The 16,687-nt window shown below is 39.0% G+C and overlaps 2 protein-coding genes across 2 annotated transcripts; one reads left to right on the plus strand and one right to left on the minus strand.

The window, feature by feature from the left end:
- The first annotated feature begins 680 nt into the window (after positions 1 to 680).
- Positions 681 to 6,012, plus strand: LOC122058866 (putative E3 ubiquitin-protein ligase LIN-1). Its single transcript, XM_042621567.1, has 7 exons — positions 681 to 1,888; positions 2,008 to 2,161; positions 2,266 to 3,245; positions 3,327 to 3,474; positions 3,635 to 3,883; positions 4,474 to 4,783; positions 5,143 to 6,012. Exons 1-7 carry the CDS (start codon positions 852 to 854, stop codon positions 5,295 to 5,297), a joined length of 3,033 nt encoding a protein of 1,010 aa, XP_042477501.1. The 5' UTR covers positions 681 to 851; the 3' UTR covers positions 5,298 to 6,012.
- Positions 6,013 to 7,974: 1,962 nt separating this feature from the next.
- On the minus strand, positions 7,975 to 16,049 carry LOC122058865 (protein argonaute 2-like). The gene is made up of 3 exons (XM_042621566.1): positions 15,449 to 16,049; positions 10,558 to 11,743; positions 7,975 to 9,813 (listed from the first exon to the last, which is right to left on the minus strand). The coding sequence occupies exons 1-3, from the start codon at positions 15,960 to 15,962 to the stop codon at positions 8,385 to 8,387; spliced, it is 3,129 nt and encodes a 1,042-aa protein (XP_042477500.1). The 5' UTR covers positions 15,963 to 16,049; the 3' UTR covers positions 7,975 to 8,384.
- Between the last annotated feature and the right edge of the window lie 638 nt (positions 16,050 to 16,687).

Genomic DNA, 16,687 nt, shown 5'->3' on the forward strand with positions numbered 1-16,687 from the left:
TGGAGGAATCCTCATGCACTAGATGTGCCCTCTTGATCGGGTCATTTTTCAAAATTTATAGGACAATGAACTAAACTTATTACCTCTATTTTAAGCAAAGTTATTGTATCAATATATATGGGTCAATACAAGTAAAACAAGTTTGATATGCCTTATTTAAACCTTGCAAAATAAAAACCATGAGTAAGATACAAAATTGAGAGTAACCTAAGGCTTAGAAATCTTATTTTTCTCTTTGATATGGGTTGGAAGAAACCATTTAACATACAAAACGATGTTAATTTTCATCATTTTCAATAAAATTTAGGGATTTACACAGTTAAGATCATGTATCAAAACAAATTTGCACAAAAAATTAATGAAATTGTAGATTTCTTTTTTAATTATTATTATTTTATTGGAAAATAATTTTAAAGAACACAATATTCCAAGTCAAGAAAAGACTACTTTTTATTTGACCACCCCACCCCCTAAAACAGGGGTTTGACTGTTAATCATTTAATCCCAACTTGATCTTTGTCTTGTTATTTCAAGTAGAAAAATCTACACTCTCACCCCAAGCAAGGTCCAAAACTGGTTGAACCGGTTCAATGATTTGGGTGGGAATCTAAACCGTTAGATTGAACTGACCGACCTGTTTGTCTTTTCAAAACGGAAGAAAGAACCAACGGTTAAAATGGGTAGGAACTCTAGGATAATCACCAGCTCTTCCAGTCCTCATTTCCGGCTTTCTTCGTCTCTTCCTCTTTCTTTAGCTGTTTCTTTGTTCTGTTTTGATTCGAGAGAATGTCTGTACACTACCTCTTCTTCAATTCCTTTTCTTTGCTCGAAACCCAAATACAACTCACCAAATGGCTTCTTTGAAAGAACTAATAGCCGAAGAAGGAACCAGACATGCGGAATATCATAGGAATCGAAGAAGGGTGAAGTCCAGAGATCGAATTTCGTCTTCCGATTCGATAGTATTGCCTATTTACATCTGCCATGGTCGAAAAAGCTTCGATTTTTCAACTCAGAAGAGTGACAAGACCCCTGCACGAAATGGGTCCTCTGTTTTTTCTTCGGAAAGAGAGGATTCGAAGTCGAAGAGATCGAATTCCAAGTCATTCAAGGCAGAAGGTTTACAAAACGATGAGCCTGCAATCGATGAAGCTGCCATCCGTGCTGTAATTTCAATTCTCACTGGGTATGTAGGGAGATTTAGTAAGGATAGAAGATTTCGTGAAACATTGCGAGCAAATTGCTATTCTTGTATGGTGATAAGAAAGGAAGGCTTGGATGATGGGGTACTAGCAAAAATAGAAGTGGGAATCAAAAACGTTGAGAGAGTAGCAGAGAACCATGAGACAACGAAGGAATTGAAAATAAAGTCTTTGCAGAGTCCCAAACAGTTGTTGAGCTCCGTTGCCTCCTTGAATTCTCGAAACGCAAAGAATGCTTCACATCTCTCAGCTTGTGCAGAGCTCTACCTTTCTATTGTGTACAAGCTCGAGAAGAATGACAGTGTATCAGCAAGCCATCTTCTGCAGGTCTTCTCCAACTCGCCATTTCTGGCTAGAACCCACTTACTTCCTGACCTTTGGGAGCATTTCTTTCTGCCTCACCTTCTTCATCTTAAGATATGGTACGGCAAAGAAGCTGAATTAGTCTTGAGCTTGGATTCCCGTGAGAGAGAAAGAAGGATGAAGACTCTAAGCAAGGTCTACAATGACAAAATGGATATGGGTACTTCTCAGTTTGCTCTTTACTATAAGGAGTGGCTCAGAGTTGGGGCTAGAGCTCCTCCCATCCCTTCTGTGCCTCTACCATCAAGCCCAAATTATGGACTTTCAGGGAAGAAAGTATCGATGTCATCCCTTAGTCCGGGGTCTGCCATCAATGAGAATTTGTGAGTCAGATAATACTGTCAAATTGTTTGTTAAATTGCTAATAACACTTAATGTTGATTTTTGAGAATATCATGGGGATTTGACTTATTGCCTTGTGATATACTCAAAACATCTGAAGGTATCAAGCAGTCTTTGGTCGAACCCATGAGAGGAAATCCTTGGAACTTGAAGATGGTAGAAATGGATACCTAAATGATGAAGTATTGGCTATGGCAAAGGAGGAAAGAGCGTCAAGCGATGAGAACAACTTCAAGCTGAGCAGCTCTGTTCATGTGGGTAACTCCCCTTCCCTCTAAATTTACAGCACTGCATGAGAAAAAATACATGTTTCTTTAGTATTTTCACAATTTTTTTGGGATCGTCCTGACATTGACAGAGTCTGAAGGGAGGAGGTGATCAAAGATCATTGATCAAAAACTGCAAAAATGCAAAAACAGAGCTGGGGCCCCGGACCAAGAAAACAGACTATTTTCGGTTATTGCCGTGCCGAAATGAAACAGCAACAAGCTTACTTCGAGGAAGTCATATGTTCAAGAATGAGATTATCCACAAGGAAGAAAATTCTCATATTCCACCAAGTAATCTCAGCACTGCAATTTCCACCATTTGCACCTCAGATAGCCTTAGTGACTGTGAGATTGCAATCCGTGTGCTTGCCAAAGCTTGGTTGGACTCAAATGGGGATCTGGCAACCAAGACTAAATTGTTTAAAGCACCTTTGATTGAGGGACTGATTGAGGTATTGTTTACTTCAGAAGACAATGAGATTCTAGAATTATCAATCTCAATTTTAGCAGAATTGGTAGCGAGGAATGAGATGAACAGTCAGATAATACTAAATTCGGACCCACAACTTGAAATCTTCATGAGACTTCTAAGAAGTACTAGTCTCTTTCTGAAGGCATCTGTGCTGCTTTACTTACTCAAGCCAAAAGCAAAACAGATGCTATCAATTGAATGGGTGCCACTAGTCCTCCGGGTGTTGGAGTTTGGGGACCAGTTGCAGATCTTGTTCACCATTCGCTGCAGTCCTCAAGAGGCAGCTTTCTACTTGCTAGGCCAACTTCTTACAGGTTTTGATGAGGACAGAAATGTAGAGAATGCTATGGAAGTTGTTTCCCTTGGAGGTCTGAGCTTACTGATCCAAAGACTCGAAAAAGGTGATACACTTAGTAGGATGAACGCTGCTTCTATCATATCCTGTTGCATTCAAGCCGATAGAAGTTGTAGACACTATTTAGCCGACAACTTAAAGAAGTCATGTATTATTGAGCTTCTTGTACTTGGAAACCGAAGCAGGTCTGGGAACAGTGAGTGTGTGCTGTCTTTACTAATCGAGTTGGTCTGCCTTCATAGGTATGTTCTACCTCTTGCAAATTAACAACTATTTTTCAGATGTTAATTTCAAGTCCGATAAAACTTTGCAAATCTCACCAGAAGAACCCAGGTCAACAAGTTCTTAAATGGATTGAAGAATGAAGGTGGCATTTTTAACATAATGCACATATTGTTAGTCTACCTCCAGCAGGCACCACTTGAACAACGCCCATTGGTAGCAGCAATTTTATTACAACTAGATCTTCTGGTATTCTTCGCAAGCAGCTATGGCTGTCTCCTTTATCCATACTTTTATGTTCCCTCCGAACCACCCCCCCCCCCCCAAAAAAAAAAATTCTGTTCTTTCATTTCATTTCTATTGCACATAATTTCAAATAGTCCCCAATGGTTTAGCAGTTTTGTTGCAGGGAGATCCTCTGCAGTGCAGTGTGTATAGGGAAGAAGCAGTAGATGCCATTGTAGCATCTTTGGAATGCAAAACAAGTGATAAGATCCAAGAACAATCAGGGAGGGCATTGTTACTTCTGGGAGGTCGTTTCTCTTACATGGGAAAGTCATCAGTTGAAACATGGCTGTTGAACCAAGCAGGCTTTGATGAGAGCTCAGAGGATTCATTCCATGGCAAGGAAATAGTTGTTGACCAAATCTTGGAATCGGTACGCTTGTTACTTCACTTAAACCAAGAATTGTTTGATTGATTAAAAACATACAAAAGAGCCACAAGATGAAATAGGACATTTTAAAAACTGCGTCGATGGAGGATATATCAAGTGCAGCAGAATCTCGAATTCTATGACCATAGGACAAAAAAACTAATTTTTTCTTCTTGATCACACTAGTCTTTTTCAAATTGAAGGATTGATTTCCAAAAATCATCATATCTTCTGAATCATCTTAGAAAAAAGTATTGGTCAGTTGTTGCAGTCAAGTTCATCAAGATTTCAAAGTGGCAGTGATGGGTGCTATGAAGTGTTATGGGTAAGGATTGGCAGGGATTTGTACTTCAGTTCTGAATATATATATATATATATATATATATTTATATATACACCCTTGGGTGAAAAATCAAATTTAGCATTTATTAAGTGTTCAAGGTCTCTTGTAAACTTGCCTTATCATTTACACAACCTCCACAGTCAGGTAATGAATTAGATAGCCAAGACAAAATACGCATGTTATAAAAGTGGTTTTTACTTTATTCTATTTCATGACCATTCAAATCACTACGTTCTGTACTTATATCCAGAATGAAGAGGATGAAGCCACTGAAGATTGGCAGTGGAGAACAGCAAGTGCCCTGCTCACTAGCGGCAGCAAAAGATTCTTGATTGCTCTTTCTAAGTGTATAGCCAATGGCATGCCATGTTTGGCCTGGGCAAGCATGGTCACTGTGGCATGGTTGAGTAGCTTGCTTTCCTCAATTCAAGATGCAAGCCTGCAGTCCATGGCATGCTTGATTCTTGTGCCTCGGCTGCTAGAATGTTTAAATTATGACAAAGCACTTGAGGAGAGGGTGCTTGCCTCTTTGTCATTAATGAATCTCATCAAGAATTCAGGTATGGTATCTTACTATCTGTCCTTCATTTTGCCAAATTGTTCATCAGTGACATTCCCTCCTGGGTCACTGAAATAGATGAATTATTTTACTGAACCAAACTAGCTCCAAGATCTAGAGGTGTTAGATGGATCAACATATTTTTTTCCTAACTACAGCAATAAACACTAAAATTTCCCCCCTTTGATATTATCATGACCGAAAGGCAGCCATTCCCTCAATAAAACCTTTGGATAGCTTAGTATAGCATGTAGGAAGCATAAGAAAATTAGAATCTGCACTGCAGGCTTGTGAAGTCAAGTTGCATTTATGTACTATACATTCTGAAAAGTTTTGTGATTCTTCTGTTCAAATTTACAGAATGCGTCTCCATGGTCTCACGGTTGGATAAAGAGTTGATAGGCCCCCTACGGAACCTTACCCTCGTAACGTGGACAGCAGAACAACTTCTTTCCATTGCCGCAGAAAATTCAAACTATCATCAGTATCCTGATTTAGAAATCATGCCACAGTAGAGATACTTACAGGCTTCTGAATGTCAATTGGTTTGATGGCACCTATTCTATTGGGGTAGAATCTTTCTGCCGAGTCATGGACTGTGTCCTGTTCTTCCCCCACCCCCTTTTTATTGAGGTACATTGGCCATTCCAGGGAAGTTAATTTTCTTGATAAAAGATGTATGGGCACATGTCTCATAAATTCTATAGCATAGGTATGGTAAAATCTCTCTCAAGTGTAAAGTGAAGGTTGGTTCTGTGAGATAAATGATTTTTGCAGACGGGTTTATGTTACCAGAGCCATACAGTTTTGGCTTTGCAGGAGGCAGCAGAGGCATACCTTGTTGGTCTGTTTGAGGTCACAACCATGTGTGCAATCCATGCTAAGAGTATCAGTATCATTGTCAAGGATATCCAGCTTGCCCATAGGATCAATGGTGAGAGAGCTTGATTCAAAATTTTCATCTGGAGCTCATCCAATCAACTTCCTTTTTGTTTGTTGTATAGCTGTTTAATGTGTTACAGAAGGTTTTGGGCATTCTCATATGTTGGTGTAATGACAGATTAGAAGTAGAAAAGCTATTTGTTTTCCATAGTTAGTTGGTTATCTTGGAAGATTCTACATTCGATGCATAGTATTGGACAAACAATTCCCTTGTGGTGTTATGCTTCTTGGCCATCTGCTTGTGTGTGATCTATGAAGTGAGAAAGGTGATCTCCACCTTAATTCTAATTTTTTCTTGTTCTTATGTGTTGTTGCTAAAGTAAATAAAAACCAATCCTTTCCCCCCCCCCCCCCCGGTTTTGATGTGAAGTTATCTTCTTGAGGCTTTTCAAGAATCTTCATAGCCAACCTTCCACATGTGCTTCATCTCAGATTCAGGGTTTTGGTGTTAGGCTGGGAAGGAGGCAAAACAGTACAGAGGAAATATAGCCTCAACTTTTAACTTAACTTCCTGTAAGAAAAAGGATAAGTTTAGATTATAAAGAGATTTTATTCCCACCTTAAAAATAGGAAAGTTTGGATTGGAAAGAGATCAAACTCCCACCTTATTCTCCCCCCACAAACCCCACCCCCCCCCCAAAAAAAAAATCCCACCTTAAAAATAGTGATCCCAGCCTCCATATTGCTATTCTGTTTGTTTCTATGTAAAATGACGGGAAAGGAAAATTTTCATGTAAAATAATATTTTTCATTGATTTTTTTGATGTAAAATACAAATAAACGCACTGAAAAAGTACGAAAATTTTACAGATAAAAAAAAAACAAAAAACAAAAACAAAAACAAAAACAAAAACAAAAACAAAAACAAAAACAAAAACAAAAACAAAAACAAAAACAAAAACAAAAACAAAAACAAAAACAAAATCAAAACAAAATAAAGCAACAAAACAAACGAAAAATAGACAATTGGTCATGTCACCAACCTTACATCATGTATTCATGCAATCATTGTGGAGAAATAAAATATTTGTTGAGGTATGTATATATATATATATATATATAAATAAAATAAGAAATAAAAATAGACCTATTCTTGCAATGGGGGATTTGAGATTAAAGAAGAAGAAGAAGAACGAAAGAAAGAATTAAATCTCCGTATTCCAGTGTGATCAGCTAAAAGCATGACTGTGCTTATGATTCATTTAGTAAGGTTGCATGAATTAAAATTTTTGTTAAGATTTCTTGAAAGAATCCACGCACGCATGATTATACAAGGTTGGAGACATGGCCAATTGCTTTCTCTTTTTTTTTTTTTTTTTTTTTCTTTTCTTTCCTTAAAATATCTATCTTCCTTTGGCAATATGGAGGGTGAGGCTTTTAAGGTAAGTAATTAGGATCTGCTCATCCACAAAATTATCTATTACTTCTCATGGGAGTAAATGCAAGACTTTCATTTTAGATTAACTTGACATGTTGGTAGAACGTTGTGTTCCACCCCATCTACAAAATTTGAATCCATCCAATTTGTCATGTTGCAGATATTTAGTTGGCCATGAGAAACTAATCAGGATTGGCCATCTTGGATAATTTCATTAGGAAAAAAGAAAAAAAAAAAATTAAAGCATCATTAATATTTCTTTTAGATGGGTACATTATAGAAATAAAAATTAAGCATCATTAATATTGATATAAAAAGTTCCTAGAGTGTTTGCTAAAAAATTAATTCCTAGAGTATTTGCTAAAAAATTAAGATTACATTTGGTTTGTCATAAATTATTTTATTTTACAGGATTTGTTAAATTCTATAGAAAATTGTGCAAGTATATTAGAAAGGGGGAAAATATTTCATTTACATGCTATACAAAAAGTTAGAAGACAAAATCTATTTCAAAATACAAATACTCTTGGCGGCATCTATTAGATTATTTCCTCCCTCAATCATGTACAGACCAAAAAATGATGAGATGTTTACAAGAATCAAGACAGCTCATGCAAGGGTTGCAAGGAGCTTTGGAATAGGGATTCGAAGAACTTGATGTTGAACATCCAGTGCACCAACCTTGAGATGTATTCCTCTTTTGTTGCAATACTTTCAATCTTGAAGCAATTAAGCTATAGAAAATTATCTTCCACCACATGGAATGCAAGATGATGAATTCTTGTAGAATGATGGGAGGAGCATAAACAGTGGAAATAAGAGCACAAATTAGTAGCAGTAAATCAAACACAACTGGTTAAGATCCAGATAAATGGAAGAACCATCCTTTTTTCCATATCAGAGAGAGAAAGCAAGCATTACATTCATAAATCATAATCATAACCTGTTTGATTACATAAAAACTCATCAACCATTAAAATCAAAGCAAAACACCACAAACCACTGAAATGAAGTCGCAATTTACGACCAACAGAAGCTTAGATTCTTAAACCATCACACAAAGAACATCATAACATATATATCCAAGATGACTGAACCTCAAAAACAATGTATATGGCATACTAGGACCATGTGAAAGGAAGTAGGAAACACAACGGTGAATTAGACCCTTGTAGATTTGGACTATAATTTTTTAGATTCACGCACAAACTCCTCAACTATGCATGGCTGTATAGATAAGGAGAGTGAACCTGAGCAGTGGACTGCAACCATTTGTCGATCTTCAACAGAAGAACATAGCATCCTTAAGATCGCTATGCATCTTGAAGTTGTTTGGATCAAACCGCGGCACAAACGATGAAGATGATGATGATGATGATGATGAAGCAAAGTCAACCTCCCAAGCCTCATAGTACTGTCGCACCCTATATGCCAAATTATCAGCATAGTACGCTGGTGGGACCAATGAGACAGGTTTTGTGCAACGCGCATAGGTGTAACACAGGTTGTTTATGATCTGCTGCAACTCATCTGAAGTAAACTTGTGATCATCCCACAGACAATAGTAGTGAGTTGGTTTGCTTGTCCCCAGGAGTCCATAGTGACTACAAAGGTAGAAGTCAAATTCCCAACGGTGCACAATAGTTGTATCCACAACTGTCCCTGGAACGACATTGCCACCACGAGCCCCTTGTTTCTCATCCTCGGGGAAGAGGCGAGTTTGGTGCCGCTTCTGTGCAGTCACAAGTGTTATGGTCGGGGAGTATCCATCACGCTCAATTGCCTTCTTCAGATCCATTAATTCTTCATTCAGGACCATATGAAACTGGCTGTCACTGACCCCATCACGGAACACTATAATTTTTTTTGGTTTGACTTTGTTGATTTCAGCATATTTGTTGATAAGCTCCAAACACATATCCCCGAATTCTAGGATCTTCTCTTTTCGATGCTCTTGAAGACGATACCGTGCTGCATATTTGTTTGCAGCTGGCCAATTTAAAGTAGCAACAACAGCTGCAGCAGATGGGCTTGATGCATTTCCTGGGCTTGGATGATTGACATCAGCCCCAACAAACATCACATGATCATTGCCCTCAAGATGGGGAAGTCGGTCCAAGAGCTCAAAGTTGCTTCCTCCCAGCTTTGCATTGATCTTCAGAGCAAGGTTTGCCAGGTACTGATCTTTACCCATGTTGCAATGGGTGCTTAAACAGCATTGTGTCACAATGCCAATTTGCGTCTCACAGATCCACTTGAGAGCCTTATAACCCACATTTTTGCTTGTCATTGGACAGATCAGCATCTGCAACCGATGATTTGCTTTATCATATACATAATTAAGGAGCTCACGAAGCCTGTCAGTATCAGAGAGCACGCGCATATCAGACGGTTCAAGGAAGAGAGGTTCCCTCATGCGCATCCGTAGATTATTGCATCTCGCCATTAATTGTGGTATGAATTTATTATAGTTCAGATAGGACCTCCGATCATTCGAAGTAAAATCAAGGATCGCCCACCTTTCAATGTCCTTCCCTTCCAATACAGACCTATTAACGAGATTCCACTGACAGTCTTCCCTATCCATAGTGAATTTACAAGCTCTGCCACCGGTGTCACCAAGTTTTAGATTTGGTGGTTTGATTACACGGCCAATCACCTGTGTCATCTTTGTGCTGGCTTTAATTTCAAAGTTGCGCACTATATCTCCACTGTTTTAATAAAAGAAATAAAAATCAATCAGGCGTAGCCTTAAATTTTGAACCAAAAAACAATAAATTTTCAAACAATTACAAATTTGGAAAGAGATATAAGTTCCTAAAGAAGGAAAAAAAATTCAGCAAATAAAAATTATAGAAAATATATGCATTACTAAAAGGAATCAAGATTCTAAAAATTGCAATTGCCAGAGGGATTTTTTTGCCTGTGTTGGGGGGGGGGGGGGGGATGTCTTACCTATCAGGCTACTATTACAGAAGAAACTACTTCACTCAAATTAGCAAAATGTACAGCATTGAAACAAGAAAACTGTCATGACAGAATCATTTTTTTCCAAAGTGCTTTCGGTTTTTTTATTATATGAAACAGCCAACATAAAAGTTATGTGAATCAGAACAATCCAAACCTTGGCCAACATAAGAAATGGATAGTGATTAAACAAGAGGGAAATGAAATATCAACAAAATGATGTCTACATCATCTGTCCATAACTAACAAAAAAACAATGGGTGAAATTGGGAAGGGTTCTCTGATGCTACAGCATTCCTACTCCCTCTCACAATGTAATTTTTTATTCAAGAGAGAAAAAAATGATAAAAAAAACTCTCCTGTGAGGGAGCATAGGAAATGCCTAGGCTCAGAGACACGTTTCCCATATAAATATATGTATTAAGATATGTTCTAGTAATCTTTTTTTTTTGGGAAGTGGGGACAGTTTTATTTGTAGCTATGCATACCTGAGAGGCCCATCGCCTGCTTGAACCATGTCAAGTATGGTTTTTCTTCTTTCCCAAGGTTTTGCCAAGGACATATTCTTCAATTTTGTTTCTCCATCCCTGTCCAACTGATCCTTTGGGTACCTCTGCCCTTCTATCAACACACAGAACTCCATAGGTACAGCATTTGACCTATCACTCTTTCCCAAATCCAAGCAAGGGAGATTTTTAAATTTGATGTCTCTGTATCTGTCTCTGAAATAATCCACCAGCCTAACTTCCTGGGGTTGATTAATACCATCCCGATCCTCGACTGTGAAAGTCAGATCATTAGCAGTGCGACCGGTTAATCCCTTGATTGTGTACTTTTGCTTTGTTTGCCTGTGAATCACCATCACTTTTAATCCTTTCAAGGCCTTTTCAACATCACGCCTCACCTGATTGTCAAGACGAACAGTATTGAACCCATACACATACTCAGAGAGAAATTCTAGCACAGGGATTGGCTTCCGAAATGGTAGAACAGAGGAGTCCACACATAGGGCTAGTCCCTGGGAAGTGGGCTTCAAGCTCTGCTGAAAGCCCCTGCAAGCTACAATACCATAACCGAGATCATCATCTCTATTGTATCTCATAGAGTAGAAGCCCTGGCCAATTTGAACACGATGCTGCTTCGGGTTCTCTTTCATGATAAGATCCATCCCTTGCAATATTGCACGAGGGATATGTTGGAGGGTGCCATTGAAGAACTCTTTTAAGCTTCCAAGCTCTAGCTGCTTCACCAACTCTATAGTGAAACTATAGGATTTAACGACCTTCCCCTTGGGCATATCCACCTTGAATTTCCCCGTAGGAAGCATTACTCTACTAAAGATGATCTTCCCCCCATCATAAGCAGTCATGGATAGAGGAAACTGTCTAGGATCATCAGAGAATATTTTGTTCTTTATGGAACGTATTTCTGAATTTGAAACTCCACCAGACTTGGATGGCATCTCTAGCTCAACATCAATGTTGTACTGAAGCATAGTCGTTTGGGGATTGAAATTGATGAGAAAATGATTTGCAAGAAGGCGAACCTTTCGGACACAAGATGTTCCACCGTTATCAGGTCGCCTTATTGGGGCAATATTCCCTGACACATGAGGAGGTGATGGTTGCCGGGAACGTGAAATCTCAAGAGATTTCAGCCCTGAAATTGGTGGATCTGTAGAATGAGGGAAAACAGAAACATTAACAACATTAATATAAATTTAGTCAATCTGCAAGAACTTGAATGTTAAAAAAAGAGGGAGGAAATCTGTCTGTTTAGCATTCCCCATGCCCACACACAGCCCTTGCCCCATTGGGAACGCTAGACGAACAGAGTTCTTTCTCCCTAAAAAAAAACATAGAGACTAAAGATTAAAAGCTTTGGCTATGCTTGTTTGGCAAAGGAATGAAATGAAAGAGAAGAGAAAAGAGTACAATAAGAAGGGAAAAAAGTTGCAAAATGTGAAATTTTCTCATTGGTGTTTGGTGGCATAGAAAAGCTTTAAAAAGACAAATCTTCTTGCAAAAGAAATTCACAAAATCTCATGTTCTGGTGAGAAAGCTTCAAAGAGAAGAAAAAGAAAATTTTTAGTGTCCCTAGACTCTTTCAAAAAACAAGACAAGATTCTTCTTTTCTTATCTGGCCAAATAAACACCCATTAAATTTTTTTTCTCACAGAAATTTTCTTTTCTTTCATTCTCTTGCCTTTTATGATCTCTTAGGCTGAGTTGGATGCCCAGAGAAGAAAAGAAAACAATTTTTGTACAGTTTTCTTGGGTTCAAACATTTTTCTTCGTGTTTGGAATTTACCCAACGGAAGGAAGATTCTAAGCTTGATTTTTGAAAATTCACATCGAGATGCACGATTTTTTCTACCACCGTCACAAAACAAATCTCGCCCCCCTGGTTAGATAATTTCTCTGTCGTGCAAGAAAAACTGCAGATACAGTGGAGTTCCAAGGTTGTTGAGTGAGGACAATCGACGGATCGTGAGGTCCCATGGTCGGATTACCGCTTTGAGTGAGGACAATCGACGGAGAAAGAGGAAGCGAAGGAGGAGGAAGAGTGAAGGAAGACAGCAAGGGAGAAAAAGAGATGCAGAAACAGAAACGGCAGAGAGAGAGAACTGAATGGTTGCAGAAGCTATTCCAATTGGGATCAGTTTGATAAGAAGAAGAAGAAGAAGAAAATACGGCGTTAGTAGCTCTCTGCATTCCCCGAGAACATTAACCCCATTATTCCTCTGTGAGGACATGGATCTATACTGGCCTAGAGCCATGGCCAAAAGGGCAAACACTCAAAGCATCCCTTTCTCCATAACCCAACCTCCGAGAAGAAGTACCTCGCCCTTTACATCATCATGCTCACTCGCGGTGAAGCAGGAGGAACCGATATTGCCCCTACCACTGCCAAGATCCACCCACCCTGCTTACCCTCCTTTCCTTTCTTGCGATATGCTGAGTTGGGATTTTGGGAATTTTGAGGAACCATGAATGCAAGTGCCTAGGGGATTCCGGGAAGGATCAAAGACCATATAATTTTTGGATGAATATGGTAGATTTTTTACCACAAATAATGGCTGCAATTTGGCTTGCAAAAGGCGAGAGATTGTCCCATACACCCATTCAATCACGTCTCATTTTTTTTTCTATCCTAATCAAACACCATGATTTTTCTTTTCTTCTCATTTCTTTTCTTTTCTTTTATTTCTCTTTTTTCTTGGCATCCAAACACAACCTTAATGATTTCAAAGTTAATTATCCTAGGAAGAAGAAAAACAAACACAACTCAATGTCAAACTGTTCGAGAGCCAACACATACAGATGATGATGATGCAATTCAAAATTAACATGTATTTTTACTAAAATTATGCAGGATGTTCACACCAAATGAAAACAAATTAGTAGATGATTAAGCCAAAAAAAAAAATCAGTCCTCCTTCTCCATCTTCCCCCTCAGTTATGGAGATTATGAAGGGATCTGTCCAAAGAAATATTCTCATATAAGTTGTGCTTACAAATGAGGAACCGATGCCATAAGTGGAAATCAGGCGATTTATGTTCCAAAACCACAATCTCCCTAACATATGCAGCACATTTTACCAAAGATGCTCAAGAAGTCAAAACTAAGGTTGTGTTTGGTGGTCATCCAGAAAAATGTTTCTGACAGAACAAAAAAACGAAATAAAGTGTTTGGAGTCAACTTGGTGTTTTCGGTTTTTTTGGAACAAAAAGGAAAAAAAAAAAAAGGCTAGAAATGCAAAATGATGGAACAACGAAACCTTGTTCCATCATTTTGGTTTTGTTCCAAATACAAAAAAAGTGAACAACTAGAGTAATCGTTCCTGAAACAGGTTCATCAAACACTATTTTTTTGTTTTAAAACGGCATTTTGACACAGAAACTGAAAATTCTATTTTTGACACGAAACGTCGTTTCTGAAACTGAATGACTACCAAACACAGCCTAAATCTTGGCAGTGCACATAAAGAGAGCGAACATTCTTTCATGGAACTTAATGGAGATCACAAGAAGACCTATAACAGGTAATTTTTTCTTAAGAGTTGCCTACAAGCTGAACCGTTTTCATAAATGGATATCAATAGATGCTCCAATGACAGTTTTCCCACATATAGGCAGTCAAGTTTACCGGAGATTTCTATTGAAGTTAAAACTCTTATGTTGACAGAGCACATAAAGAGAATGGGTATCAATTGATATTCCATTGTACTTTTTCCTTGCCGAGAAATAATTCTCACATAAGCTACCCACAAAAGGAGTCCATTTTTGTAAATGGATATCAGTCAATACTCCATTGACACAGTTTCCCTGTACAAACTACAAAGGCAGTCCATCACCAGATCTGCCCTGGAAGTCCAAACCATATCTTGAAACTTGAAACAGCACCAAAGAAATACAGATTAGCTGAGGAACCAACGCACCCCCAATAAATAGAGATAAGCTGAGAATGGGTATCAATTGATATTCCATCACTCCCCATGTTTGCCCAGAAAGTCCAAACTACATCTAACTACATCTTGACAGAACACATTAAGTCAACAGAAAGCAACCAATTAAAACTGAAAAACTATCCCAGCGCATTAAACTCAACCAAGAAGCAGATAAACGACAATATTTCAATCAAGATTCATCAAAATTTAACCGAGAAACAGGGCTCAATTAAGTTATCAGTGAATCACTAGCACCCAACCAATCAATCAAACAAAAGCACTACGGAAAATATTCCAATTTCCTTAAATTCTAGTTCGTTTGAAAGTTAAGTGCATTTCAAAATTACGAATAGAAACTTTTTTCATGCTTCCTCAACAGAACCCAACGTGCTTACCAGAGATTTGCCCTGCAAGTCCAAACTTTAACCACATGAAGTGAATGAAGTGAATAAAAAGGCATAAATAAAAAGAGAAACAATATCTCAGTGCATCCAACTCAATCACGAAGTATATGTATGAGGGGGAAAAAACAAAATTGCAATTCTACGAAATTTAATCCAGACAGAAAGGACCAAATAATTTGTCAAAGATGGGATACCCAAGCCATCGATCAGACAAAAGACTTACAGGGAAAAATAATTCCTTAACTTCAAATTCTCTTTTGAAAAAACCTTTTCAAGTTTCCTAAATATAATCCAATGTGCTAACCACCGAAGTAATTTGTCACAAAGGGATCACCAGTACCCAACCCAACAACACAACTTATCAATCAGACAAAGCATTGCAGGAAGTAAAAATAATAATAATTTTGTAAACATCAAAACCCCTTCCAATAACAAAAACCAATGACAGACGGAGAGGAACACCAAACCATCAACCAAAAAACAGAAACCTCTTAATGTTTTCTAAATAGAAACCAACTTGCTTACCATAGACAGATTCAGAACTCTTGGAACCGGAACCACTAGGACGATGGTCGACATTCCAAGCTCCTCGACCACTGCCAGAACCACTCGAACCACCGCCTCCACTCCAAGCCCCTCTACCACTCCCCACTGCCGAAGCCACCCAAGCCGAAGAAGCCGATCTAGTGGGTTCTACAATCTGACCCTGGCTGGAACTGGGTCCCTGGCTGAAACCCCGATCATGGCCTGATATCGGCCTTCTGGGTTCACTAGGTTGACCTTGATACGAACTGGGTCCTTGTCCAAAACCTCGATCCTGGCCGGATGCTGATCTATATCCCATTTGCTGACCAGGGAAACTCTGGTAGCCAGAAGGATTCGAAGGATCACCGTGCTGTCCATCACGGTTCTGTCCTCTCCCTCCTCTGCCTCCTCTGCCTCCTCTCCCTCCACCACCTCCGGTGTTCCGTCCCCCTCCTCTTCCTCCTCCTCCTCCTCCTCCTCCTCCTCTCCCTCTTCCTCTCCCGTAGTAATCCATTGAAGCACAGAAGTATGTATAGCTATCGCGCCAAAAACACCAGACTTAAGAGAGAGGTTTGAAGCTATGGGCTGTGCCTGTGATCGTTGTGGAGTCGCTAACAAAGGAGAGTGATGGATTTTATACAAGTAAAAAATGGATTTTAAAGGGAATTGTGAAATTACGAAATTATTCTTAATTGCGTTTCAAGCTTGCGAAACACGCAGTCCATAACTGTAGACTTTCAGTAAAAAGGTAACTGCCGGGAAAGTAGGAGGAACTAACTGGGGGATCTGCGTGGCTTCGACGAAGACGGGCATTATTTCTCCTCCCTCATTCCATTTGGACCGTTGGATTGGTTTCCAAGTCTAGATGGTTCTGTTGAGTGTGGGGTCCTTTTGGAAATGATTCCAATCGGTTGATTCTGGTACGAGCTTGATGTCATGGTTGTGGGCCACATCTAAGCTGGATTCCCTTACCGGACAGAACTTTCTAGAAGGCACTGGAGAAGTCCACTCGCTTTATGTGTGTGTATTGTGATCCTTACCTTAGAACCGTTGGATCGGATTGACAAATGAAAAGATTCACTCTGATCAAATGATGATATTTTGCCATTTGGGTGGTTACGTCGGTTATAAGAGTAGAGATTCCAATCAGACGGTTTTGATTATGAGGATAGTTACCACATAGTTGGCCCCACCTAAGGCGGGACTCCAATTGACCCACTTTGAGGGAGTCAGCTCCTT

The sequence above is a fragment of the Macadamia integrifolia genome, chromosome 13 (assembly GCF_013358625.1).
Source record: "Macadamia integrifolia cultivar HAES 741 chromosome 13, SCU_Mint_v3, whole genome shotgun sequence".
NCBI lineage: Eukaryota > Viridiplantae > Streptophyta > Magnoliopsida > Proteales > Proteaceae > Macadamia > Macadamia integrifolia.

What these genes read in the sequence shown, in the direction of transcription:
- LOC122058866 (XM_042621567.1), top strand. Translation starts at nt 852, where the DNA reads ATGGCTTCTTTGAAAGAACTAATAGCCGAAGAAGGAACCAGACATGCG. An exon ending in AGCTGAGCAGCTCTGTTCAT is followed by an intron (nt 2,162 to 2,265) that starts GTGGGTAACTCC and finishes TGACATTGACAG; the next exon opens with AGTCTGAAGGGAGGAGGTGA. An exon ending in GAATCTCATCAAGAATTCAG is followed by an intron (nt 4,784 to 5,142) that starts GTATGGTATCTT and finishes TCAAATTTACAG; the next exon opens with AATGCGTCTCCATGGTCTCA.
- LOC122058865 (XM_042621566.1), bottom strand. Translation starts at nt 15,962, where the DNA reads ATGGATTACTACGGGAGAGGAAGAGGGAGAGGAGGAGGAGGAGGAGGA. An exon ending in GAGTTCTGAATCTGTCTATG is followed by an intron (nt 11,744 to 15,448) that starts GTAAGCAAGTTG and finishes CTCATTCTACAG; the next exon opens with ATCCACCAATTTCAGGGCTG. An exon ending in GCAGGCGATGGGCCTCTCAG is followed by an intron (nt 9,814 to 10,557) that starts GTATGCATAGCT and finishes TTATTAAAACAG; the next exon opens with TGGAGATATAGTGCGCAACT.